The sequence below is a fragment of the Coregonus clupeaformis genome, chromosome 24 (genome assembly GCF_020615455.1).
Source record: "Coregonus clupeaformis isolate EN_2021a chromosome 24, ASM2061545v1, whole genome shotgun sequence".
Lineage (NCBI taxonomy): Eukaryota > Metazoa > Chordata > Actinopteri > Salmoniformes > Salmonidae > Coregonus > Coregonus clupeaformis.
In genome coordinates, this window is record NC_059215.1 from 29,317,897 (window position 1) to 29,330,412 (window position 12,516).

At 44.6% G+C, this 12,516-nt stretch overlaps 1 protein-coding gene across 8 annotated transcripts in view; it reads right to left on the bottom strand.

Moving 5' to 3' along the window:
* The window catches only part of LOC121538349 (extracellular sulfatase Sulf-2), a 169,975-nt gene that overhangs the window by 28,373 nt on the left and 129,086 nt on the right, over positions 1 to 12,516 (bottom strand). For all 8 annotated transcript variants that reach the window (XM_041846254.2, XM_041846256.2, XM_041846257.2 and 5 more), the window contains 4 exons: positions 11,805 to 12,044; positions 8,543 to 8,694; positions 7,397 to 7,566; positions 253 to 403 (listed from right to left, as the gene is read on the bottom strand). In XM_041846254.2, coding sequence (XP_041702188.1) covers positions 253 to 403; positions 7,397 to 7,566; positions 8,543 to 8,694; positions 11,805 to 12,044 — 713 coding nt within the window. The remainder of the gene's footprint in view (positions 1 to 252; positions 404 to 7,396; positions 7,567 to 8,542; positions 8,695 to 11,804; positions 12,045 to 12,516) is intronic.

The window sequence follows — 12,516 nt, forward strand, 5'->3', positions numbered from 1 at the left end:
GTGTGTTTATCATCTTCTAATGCCACGGAAAGGTACAGATGGAAAAGAAATTGAAGGAATAATATCATATAATATATGTAATTTAGCAGACGCTTTTATACAAAGTGACTTACAGTCATTCGTGCATACAATGTCATATGGGTGGCCCCGGGAATCTAACCCACAATCCTTGCATTGCAATTGCCATGCTCTACCAACTGAGCCATACAGGATCCCTTGGAGAGGTGCAGGTAGGGGGTGCTCTAAGCTCACCTTCTCCACGCTGTCATCCACAGAAAGCAGGGTCTGCAGCCTCTTCCTCTGTAGCATGTTGGTGAACTCCATGTGGATGGGCTTCATGGCCCCAGTGTAACGCATGATCCAGTGCTTGTCCGGGTTCGGAGCATAGTTGTAGCTGGGAGTGCTGAGAGAAGGGGGGGGGGTAGTGTTCAGAGAAGTTTAGTGACATTGTATTAACACTGACAAAGTGTCTTTGAAAAGTTTTTGACTTCGTACCCCTTGAGTTTTAATTAAGCTTTAGGTGCTTAAAGAGTAGCCTACCTTGAGTGACACAAAGTCTCTGCCATAATTAACTCTTGTCCCAAGCACAGCATTAAAGGGTCATGGATGCCAGGTAGGCAATTCCATTGTTCTGATTGGTGATGGGTTAGTCTGCCTTTAATGAAGAAAGCTTACAGTGCATTCGGAAAGTATTCAGAACCCTTGACTTTTTCCACATTTTGTTATGTTACAGCCTTAGTCTAAAATTGATTAAAAAAAGCAAAAACTGTTTTTTAGAAATTCTTGCAAATATATATATTTTTTAAAACGGAAATATTTACATAAGTATTCAGACCCTTTACTCAGTACTTTGTTGAAGCACCTTTGGCAGCAATTACAGCGTTGAGTCTTCTTGGGTAAGACGCTACAAGCTCGGCACACCTGTATTTGGGGAGTTCTCTCCCATTCTTCTCTGCAGATCCTCTCAAGATCTGTCAGGTTGGATGGGGAGTGTCACTGCACAGCTATTTTCAGGTCTCTCCAGAAATGTTAAAATCGGGTTCAAGTCCGGGCTCTGGTTGGGCCACTCAAGGACATTCAGAGACTTGTCCCGAAGTCACTCCTGCGTTGTCTTGGCTGTGTGCTTAGGGTCGTTGTCCTGCTGGAAGGTGAACCTTCGCCCCAGTCTGAGGTCCTGAGCGCTCTGGAGCAGGTTTTCATCAAGGATCTCTCTGTACTTTGCTACGTTCATCTTTCCCTCTATCTTGACTAGTCTCCCAGTCCCTGCCGATGACAAACATCCTCACAGCATGATGCTGCCACCACCATGCTTCACCGTAGGGATGGTGCCAGGTTTCCTCCAGACGTGACGCTTGGCATTCAGGCCAAAGAGTTCAATGTTGGTTTCATCAAACCACAGAATCTTGTTTCTCATGGTCTGAGAGTCTTTAGGTGCCTTTTGGCAAACTCTAAGTGGGCTGTCATGTGCCTTTTATTGAGGAGTGGCTTCAGTCTGGCCACTCTACCATAAAGGCCTGATTGGTGGAGTGCTGCAGAGATGGTTGTCTTTCTGGAAGGTTCTCCCATCTCCACAGAGGAACTCTGGAGCTCTGTCAGAGTGACCATCTGGTTCTTGGTCACCTCCCTGACTAAGGCCCTTCTCCCCCGAGCAGCCAGATCTAGGAACAGTCTTTGTGGTTCCAAACTGCTTCCATTTAAGAATGATGGAGGCCACTGTGTTCTTGGGGACCTTCAATTCTGCAGACATTTTTTGGTACCCTTCCCCAGATCTGTGCCTCGACACAATCCTGTCTCGGAGCTCTACGGACAAATCCTTCGACCTCATGGCTTGATTTTTGCTCTGATATGCACTGTGAACTGTGGGACCTTAAATAGACAGTTGTGTGCCTTTCCAAATCATGTCCAATCAATTTAATTTACCACAGGTGGACTCTAATCAAGTTGTAGAAACATCTCAAGGATGATCAATGGAAACAGGATGCACCTGAGCTCAATTTCGAGTCTCATAGCAAAGGGTCTGAATACTTATGTTTATTTTTTATTTATTTTTAAATATATATAAACATATATACATTTGCAAAAAGTTCTAAAAACCTGTTTTCGCTTTGTCATTATGGGGTATTGTATGAAAATTGATGAGTATTTTTATTTTTATTTAATCCATTTTAGAATAAGATGTAACGTAACAAAATGTGGAAAAAGTCAAGGGGTCTGAATACTTTCCGAATGCACTGTATATTGTACAGAAGACAAATGTCTACAGTGAAAAATGTCTATACATGCATGGCTGCTTTGGGGTAAAAATATGTTTAGCTGGGAATGTGTGTGCCTGTTTGAGGCAGGAGAGTAATTCTATAATATATCAGGACAGTGGGGATGTTTTCTAAGATGTGACTGCTGTGTGTAATTGGGGCTGGTGGCTGGTCATTGGTTTAATTAAAAAGACTGGCTTGCCTTTTGGCACACAGAGAGATGAGGCTCCTGTGAGTTGTGCAGTGGGAGGATGTTGTGTGTGTGTGATTAATGACTAGGAGCAAAGACCTTCATTACTCTGCCCTGCGCATTCACTCACACACACACACACCCACACACACACACACACAGCAGAAAGCGACAAGGCGAGGGACATCACCACCATCTGAATTATCTCCAGAATCATGTGATTGAGTTACTCCCCTCCACTTTCACCGGTTCTCTCCATCTCACCCTCCCTCCGTAACTGCCTCCCTATCTCTCTTGCTTTCTCTCTCTTTCCTTTCTCCCCCTGTATATCGCACACCGACTGTCCATGGCTACCACTAGCTCTGTGGTGTGGTGAAGCAGCTTTGATAAAACTGGGTTGTTCCACCAATTCGGTACCTTTTGAGAAGTTTAACTTGGTCAAAAAGAAAACGTTTGATTTCACTTAATTTTAACATTGTCATAAAGAGCACATGTGCAACTTAATAAAAAATCATGTTTTCCCATCTCAAGTGCCAAATAAAGTAACAGGGTTGACCGTAAGAGGGATCCCTTTGTGACAGGGGGAATTGAAGCTTGTTGTGTGCAACAGGGAGTGGCAATTGAATGCCAGCTTCACAAAAAAAAAAAAAAATTGTTAAAACATTTCTAGCCTGTCTATCTATGGGTAACAGGGTTGACGTGTTATGCTCGACCTGCTCAGTTTTTCACCACAAAACACCAGAAAATGGCCAAAAAGTATAGAACCAGCTCACATGCTTGTACTCTATGATTTGACTATTAGGTATTCAATGTTTCTTTTGATAGAAAATATTTTTAAAAGGAATAGTTTCACCATATTAAAACGAGAGTTCAGTTCACGTAACAGGGTTGACCTTAAAATGAGGGACAGACTTAAATGAAACACTAATCAAATGAAATAAATAATCTTCAGAAATGACTTTGTCGAAGCAACAGAATAACTAGGGTTTTATAATGATGGTGAAACTTGGAGAAATTTTTGGGAAAAAATAAAGTTGGTTAAAATCTTCCTAGAAGTGACACGGGGTTGACGGAGGGACAGTCAAAATGCTGAATGTTAGCACTTTAGCAAGCCTATTCAGATTTATTGAATTCTCCATGTGGTCTATATTAAAGGGCACTTCATTTAAAATAAGCTTTTAAAATTCAATTTTGATGCACAATTTCTACTTAAAATATCAAAGGAACACAAAAGGCATTCATTTTGTGGAAAGACCAAGCTGTGAGAGTGGGCAAGCTGGGCAACACAGTTATAATGGATCAGCTGCATTTGTTAATCTCTGGTTTAGAGTAAAATTTCCTCTCTAAACTCTAGATTTCCCTCTCTTCCGCTCTCTCCTTTTCTCTTTCTCCCTCACCATGCAGGGTCTCCACTTTATTGGACAATGTGTAATCCATTCAATTCTCGCAGGTCTCTCTCTCTACCCTCTCTCACGTCTAAGAATCCCAGCTGCTTCTGAACCACTAAGCTATCTCCACTTAAAAGGGGAGAAAAAAATCTGATTGTTGGGGTCAGGGACAATCACCACTGGGTCTCAAAGGCAATCAACCGTTTTTCCTCTCTCCCACACAGAACAACTTCCAATAACCGAGTGGAAGTCGGAATTGCACAGAAGATGGAAAAGTGAGAAATTTCATGGTTGGAGATTGGAGGCTATAGGGGGCATAGAGTGCTTTTGAAACCATGGCATGATGGAAGCAGGGGTGAAGCTACAGGGGAAGGTGAGAGTGGAGGGGGTGCAAATAGAAGGGGGATTTGATTTGACTACGTAGGGGGCAAAAAGGTCTTTGATGGAGGGAGGAAGTGAGGGGAAGTGGTTAAGAGGAGGTTTCCATGGTGCAGGGAGGTAATTACTGGGAGGTAAAGGATGCTAGCTGTGTAGCTAAGCAGGGCTAACTGAACGGGGGCACAGAGGGATTTGATATGGTGGATTATTGGGGTAACTATAGGGAGGCCAAGGGTGTTTGATGAATTCATGAAAGACAAGGAGGGGTTCTTTGGAGGGGTTCTTTGGGTTGGGAAAACAGTCTGGACCACAGGGACAGACCACAAGGTGCAATAGGAGAGAGCAGAGTTGGTGTGAAAAATCCCTGTGAGAGAGAGAGCCCAAACTAAAAACGTAGTCCTGTAAAAAGTGAAAAGTTCCTCAGAGAGAGGTAATGGGGGCGGACAGGCCGTCAGCGTGATTGAAGCAGAGAAAATAAAAGCCCTCTACAGAGGAAAGAGAGCGAGAGTACTGAGGCAATTAAAAAACAAACACCACACACATAAAATAACACACCACTAAGCAAGCGAGAGTGGCATTAGAGCGGGCTCAGCTGACACTCCTACTAATGGGTTTCTACTGTTAGAGGGGACAGATGAGAGGAATACTAGGCTCTCTGAGCTTCTCTCAAGTGGCTGGAATGAGAGGTCCTATCAGGACTAAAAAGACCATCATCAGAGGGAGAGAGAGAGAGGGGGGTCCTTCTTATGAAGTTGTGATTAATAGAACGTTAGAACATTTAAAAGCCATTAGGACAAGAATAATCGATTCTTGGATCTGTCCAAGCTACATGGACCACTGCATGCTTTTTGTTCTCCGCTCATCCCGACCACGGACTAACAACAACCTGCCAAACACTTATCTTTCTTTCTTACTTTCTCTCTCTCTTTGTCACCATTTATCTTATATCCTTATTGTTCTCCTCAATCCCATCGCTCACCTTCTCTCTCTCCCCGTTTCTTTCTTTCTATCCATCACCCTCACTCTGTTTCCCCCTTCCCCTGTTCCAGTCCCTTCTCCACCCTCCCTCCGTTCCTCTCTCTCTGCCTTGCATTAGCCTGACTAAGTCTCCTGACTGTTTATCCGTTATGTATCGGAGGGCATGCCTGTTTGTTTTGTCCTACATGCAGCGTGGACGTGACTTTCTACAGGAAGCAGGAATCAGCCATAACCGCCCCCCTTCTCCCCCTCCTCTCCCAGCCCGTTCCACCCTCCACCCATCACAGTGTAATCTCCCAGCAGGCCCAGTTAGGGACCGACAGGCAGTGAAATCAGCCAGCGCCATCTCTGACAGTGTACATGACATGTGCATCGCTGCCTTTATTTACCATCAGCGCACAGCTACAAAGGGAAGGCCACAGAGGGTGAGAGGAGGAGATGAGGGGAAAGAGTTAGTATCAGAGAGAGAGAGAGAGAGAGTGAGTTAGCAGGGAACAAGGTGCACTAAGGGGTGAGGGAGAAGGTGAGGAGGGGCGAGAGAGCAGGAAAGACCCATGCAGCCTCCCATCCCAGCTCGTCTCCATCTCCCAGTTACAGTCTTTCAGGGGTCAAATAACAACAGCAACACGTGCCAACAGGCTGTGTAGTGTAGTGTAGTGTAGTGTAGTGTAGTGTAGTATAGTGTAGTGTCCAGGCAGGGCTGTGGGATAGGCAGGGCTGTGGGATACCGTTCTCTACAGTGTGCCCAGTTCAGATGCAGCACTTCTGGATGCCTTAGACACGATACAGCTGATTGTGCCTCATGGGAGGCCTCTAAATCTTAAGCACAGATGTCACGCCCTGGCTCTGGGGACTCTTAAATGTTGAGCCAGGGTGTGTAGTGTCTATGTTTTGTTTTCTATGTGTTTCTTTCTAGATCGTTTGTTTCTATGTTGGCCGGGGTGGTTCCCAATCAGAAGCAGCTGTGGGTTGTTGTCTCTGATTGGGAACAATACTTAGGCAGCCTGTTTTGCACTTGTCATTTGTGGGATCTTGTTCCGGAGAGGTTTGTGTTTTGTTAACCTTAGGACTTCACGTGTCGTTTTGTTGTTTTGTTTTATTGTGTAGTACTCATTAAAAGATGTATTCCTATCACGCTGCGCCTTGGTCCGCTGCTTACAACGATCGTGACAACAGAGCTGTGATACAATGTGTGTTGATGTGTGCATTAGTGTGTGTTTGTATGCCTGTGTGCTGAGATGGAGGGAGGGTGAGGAAAACCAATGCAGTTTCCCATAAGTAGTTCTCAGGGCCCTCTCTTACCCTCTCTCAGAGACACAACTTTAAGAAACTTTATTACCCCAAAGAGAGTAGAGGTATTGGGAGGATGGGCTTTCTATTGTTTACAGACACTCTGCCCCCCAACTTTCACACCCCTGCTCCTGGAACACTCTGTTGCTAGGTGCAACCAGAATCACATGACCTAGTCAGCCAATCAGAGGCTCTACCTGGGAGCACTCTTTAGTGGTTTCCAGGTGGGCAGGTTGAGACAACCTCTATAAACTCCTGTCCTCCACCTCAACTCACATGTTAACCCCAACCGTGTGTTAGCACGTCACTGACCATAAAACCACTTCCACTATCACTTCCACTACTACTAGTCTCCTCTTACTGTTTGCCGCGTGTGTGTGTGTGTGTGTGTGTGTGTGTCTGTTTGGTTTGTGGTAATAAAGTGTGGATTGCATCCCTGTCTCCTGCTGGTAATTATATGTCCTCTAACCGGGACGCCAGGACAGTTGCACCTATATCTAAACTGGCACCTCTATCGGAGTCCGCTCTTTTTCAGCGGGAAAGAGGGAGGGGGAGAGGGAAAGAGAAAGAGAGAGAGTGAGAGAACGAGAGAGAGAGAGAGAGAGAGAGAATACAGGGGGAAAGTGACACATTGTTCACTGGAGCCGATAACTCCCTTCCCTTGAAGATGATGCTAAGGGAGAAAGTTCTGAGAAAAGGAGAGAACTGAAAATACTGCTTTCTCTTCGAATCATATTTCTCGACATTACTCATTTATGCAAGATACCCGATAGCCTCACATTTAAGCCGCCATTCGATGAAAACATCACTGCATAAAAGGTTCATGTTATTGCTTTTGCAAGTGGATGAGTCAGAATGATGTTGTTTTGCTTACACAGTAAAGCCATTTCATTGTGTGTGAATGCGTGCCAGACACTCACATGTGCTGGGATGCATTGGGGAAGGCAGTGCTGTACTGCGGTGCTGAGTCTTCCGGCCCGTGGGGGGCAGCGTGGCTCATCACCATCATCACTGGCCGGTGGGGGTACATCCTCTTAGAGGAACGGAAATAGTTGATGCTGTCTTCTGTGATGAGATCCGTAAAGTAGTCCTGCAGGAAGATGAAATACTGATTTAACATCCTCACAACGAAGGGGACATCAGTAAATACACTTTCCACAAATGTCTGTGTATCAGCTTGACTCTCTTAAACAGCTTCTTGCAAGTCACCACATGCTAGCTCTCTCAGTAACCGAAAGGTTGCTGGATCGAATCCCCGAGCTGACATGGTAAAAATCTGTCGTTCTGCCCGTGAGCAAGGCAGTTAACCCACTGTTCCCTGGGCGCTGATGATGTGGATGTTGATTAAGGCAGCCCCCAAACCTGTCTGATTCAGAGGGGTTGGGTTAAATGCGGAAGACACATTTCAGTTGAATGCATTCAGTTGTACAACTGACTAGGTATCCCCCTTACCCTTTCCTTTCCAGTACAATGTTTCATCAAACATTTCAGATGTGTAACTAATATACTATTGCAGTAAATAGTGTCTTCAGATAGGCCCTTCCTCTATTAATACATGAGAATGGAGACTGAAGGAATGACGAGGAGAAGGGTTCCAGATGGTGCTCTGAGAGCAAGCCAAGGGGAATATGCAGTCAGTGCTCCACACTCCTCTATTCCTCTCCTCCTCCTGCCCCTACTCTCTTACCCCCTCTCTGAGACAGTGTCAGTGAGGGATGGAGATAGAGCCTTTTAGTGAACAGGTTGTGTACATCTGCTGGGCAGTGTTCCTGCAATGAGCCAAACCGCCCCTCCCCTCCATCCCTCTCTAGTGTGGGAGGAACCCATTCCTGGCAAGAGTTGGCAAGCACCACTGGAACTAAACTGGGGCCAGGTGTTGTGTTGGACAGGCTATGGGTGGTGTTGGGAAACATGTTGAGAGAAGATACAGTAAGTAAATGTAGGGAAATGAAGAGTGGGTCATAGTTGATGGCTGATGTAAGGTCTGAACCCTAGACTATATCGTGCACACAGCCATAAGCAGAGCACAGCACCAGAGAAATAACACACACACGAATTATACAGACCTTGGGGTACTCGCAGCCGTGTTTCTCTCTGACTCCGTTCCTGCACAGGGTGTAGTTGTAGAAGCGGGAGTTCTTGACCAACCCCACCCACTCCCTCCACCCAGGAGGAATATAGGAACCATTGTACTCATTCAGGTACTTCCCAAAGAAGCCTGCATGGTGGGGCACAGGACACAGGCAGAAAATACAATTCAATTCACTTAGTTACATCCAATCTAATTGGTTTAATCTGCACACTTCATCATTTGCTTTTCTTGTGAAAGGATGGATGGAGGGAGGGAGGACTGGGCGGTGGATGCTGAAATGTCACTGACACGTACGTCAATACTCATGATTCAGCTGTTGGCGGTTCACTAACAAACCAACAGACGGATCGATGAAAACATAAGCATGGGAAGTAAAAAGCTCTGGCTGTCCAAGTGCTGCTACTGCTGCTTCTGCTGAGTTTGGAATGGTTAAATGTCAGCGACAAGACTGATATGCTCCCCTCCAGGTGGATTACCAGGAAGTAGCTGAGGGAGAACACTAAAGTATTTATTTATTTGACATTTTGCAGGATGAAATCTATTGAGATGCACCATCTTGTTTTCAAGAAACAAACAATACTAAGCAACAATTATATGGCAACTACTGTCTAATAATAATAACAATTAAATAATTATAATTATAAACTAAAACGTATATTGACAACATAAAAAAGTTGTTGTACAACTACTAATAGGCCTACAACTAATAAAGACTACTTCTACAACTACTAATACAACTAATAAAACTAAGTACCTATCAGTGCTTGTCTTGGACTGAAATAGGTGCCATTACTCATTTTGGGTGCCGGTACTGTATATATTTAGGCGCAGGAGCTCCACAATACTTTTGAGCTAATATTCTATAAGAGGTGCAGGAACTCAAGCAGTAGTAAATTTGAGGTGCCGGTACCAAGTCAAGCACTGGTACCTATAATACAGTGAGCTTCAAAAGTATTGGGACAGTGACACATTTTTGGTTATTTTGGCTCTGTACTCCAGCACTTTAAATGGTACATTGACTATGAGGTTAAAGCGCACACTATCAGCATTCATTTGAGGGTATGTTCATCCATATCGGATGAACCGTTTAGAAATTACAGCTCTTTTTGTACATAGTCCCTCCATTTTAGGGGACCAAAAGTATTGGAAAAAATTCACTTATGTGTGTATTAAAGTAGCACAAGTTAAGAATTTGGTCCCATATTCATAGCACGCAATGACTACATTAAGCTTGTGACTTAACACATTTGTTGGATGCATTTGCTGTTTGTTTTGGTTGTGTTTCAGATTATTTTGTGCACAATAGAAATGAATGGTAAATAATGTAGTGTGTCATTTTGGAGTCACTTGTATTGTAAATAAGAATAGAATATGTTTCTAAACACTTCTACATTAATGTGGATGCTACCATGATCACGGATAATCCTGAATTAATCATGAATAAGGATGAGTGATAAAGTTACAGACACACAAATATCATAACCCCCCAAAAATGCCTACCTCCCCTGTTATTGTAATGGTGAGAGGTCTGTAACTTTCTCACTCATCATTATTCATGATTCATTCAGGATTTTCCGTAATCATGGTAGCATCCACATTATTGTAGAAGTGTTTAGAAACATATTCTATTCTTATTTACAATACAAGTGACTCCAAAATGAAGTGTGGGGACTGTGTACAAAAGTGCTGTAATTTCTAAATGGTTCACCCGATATGGATGGAAATACCCTCAAATTAAAGCTGACAGTCTGCACTTTAACCTCATAGTCATTGTATCATTTCAAATCCAAGGTGCTGAAGTACAGAACCACTGTCCCAATATTTTTGGAGCTCACTGTTTATACATTCATACGGTTTCTCCACATGGTGATGTTTCTAATAGTTAAAACCCCAAACAGTTTGTTCTTAACATTTGTAAAGGCCTGTATTCACAAAGAGTCTAGGATTCCTGATATAGGATCAGTTTAACCTTTTAGATCATAATAAGATTATATGGACTGCTCAGGGGGGACCTGATTCTAGATCTGCAGTCAGCAGATTGGAAATCAGCAGAGTTACAGTATAAGCAGCAACACCAACCACACACTACTGGCCCAGCCACAGTGCATCCCTCTGGGGGAAGGGAGAGTTCTTCAGTGGCTCAACATGAACACAGAACTGATAGGCTTCAGCATGGCAGGAAGCCTATGACAAAGCTACTGTTGGGGTGTTGGTGTCGGGGAGAGGCAGGATGCTGTAAGACAGATACACAGCACAGACATGGTGTAGACAGATGTGGGCTGCTGTTTCCGTCAGTGGGAATGTGGAGGATTTCTATGGAGTCTACTTGGAACAGATGCTACAGTATGTCTAGTTGTCACCGAATGCCATTTTCTTGACTGATTGTAATTCTCTTGAGTTTCTACTTTCTTATTTGGATTTCAAAGAATGCGTGTGGTAATATGATACTGCTACAGTAGTGCAGAGCTTCTCCTTTCATTTTGGAATGAGTCACAAAGAGTTCCCTTTAAATATTTGTGGAATGAGCACATTAAACAATAATGGATTGGAATGTGTGTGTGTGTGTGTGTGTGTGTGTGTGTGTGTGTGTGTATGCATGCTTGTGTGTGTTCTTTACCCATAATTCCAGTGATTTCTGGAGGACAGGAAAAGATAATGACAGCGCTGGCTCCAGAAAGGACTTTCTCTCTGTTATGACTGTAGGCCATGTAGGCCTATCTAATGTAATAGGAACAGAGTGTAAGAGACACAGAACATCAGCGTCTGTCTGGGTGAAACAGTGGAGCCCATCACAGATAATGGCCATCCACTCAGAGAAGCCCGACTGCGTCCCAAATGGCACCCTATTCCTTTTATAGTGCACTACTTTTGACCCGGGCCCATAGGGTGGTAGTGCACTTTACAGGTAATAGGGTGCTATTTGGGACAGGCCCCAGTGTTTTCTGCCCCACTCAGGCTGCTGCCTAGCCAGCACACTCAGCATCAGTAGAGAACAGAACACCAGGCAGTGGAAAACCAATCTAATGGCTTTCACAAGCCCTGACTGAGGATGTGAAATGTGTAACCTAATTATGACAAATATTTCAGTTCTCAATTAAATGAGTGTTTGGCTTAATTGAATCGGAGATAAATGATGCCTACAGAGAGTTGGGTAGCTTCAGGTGTTTGTGTGTGCGTGCTTGTGTGCCTGTCTGTCTGTATGTCTGTGTGTGTGTCACTCTGTATGGATCACTGACCTGTCCTGTAGCCGGTGTTGTTGAGGTACACTCCGAAGGTTCTAGTCTCATGCTGGGCCTGCCAGGAGGGGGAGGAGCAGTTTTCATTGTTGGTGTAGGTGTTGTGATTGTGAACGTACTTCCCCGTCAGCATGGACGAGCGCGAAGGACAGCACATGGGCGTGGTCACAAAGGCGTTGGAGAAATGAGTTCCGCCCTGCTCCATGATACGACGCGTCTTATTCATAGCCTGCATGGAGCCTGAGGTGGGAGAGAGAGTTAGAGAGAGAAACACACACAAACGGGTCAGATCCACTCTGTTCCAGGCAGACATGTAACAAGCAGGAGGCACCCCACACGCACCACTAAACAATTCCCTGTCAATAGAGGGAGCATGTCATCTGTTCTGCTAATTATGCATGTGTGAGAAGGAAGGAACGAGGAGGGGATATGGGGAGAAGAGCCTCGATGTCTGTCCCTCTCCTGGGAGGATAAAGAGGATTAAACAGACAACACAAAGGAGAGGCAGGAGAGGAGAGGAAAGGAGAGGAGAGGAGAGGAGAGGAGAGGAGAGGAGAGGAGAGGAGAGGAGAGGAGAGGAGAGGAGAGGAGAGGAGAGGAGAGGAGAGGAGAGGAGAGGAGAGGAGAGGAGAGGTAGGAGAGGAGAGGCAGGAGAGAAGAGGAGAGGCAGGAGAGGAGAGGCAGGAGAGAAGAGGAGAGGCAGGAGAGAAGA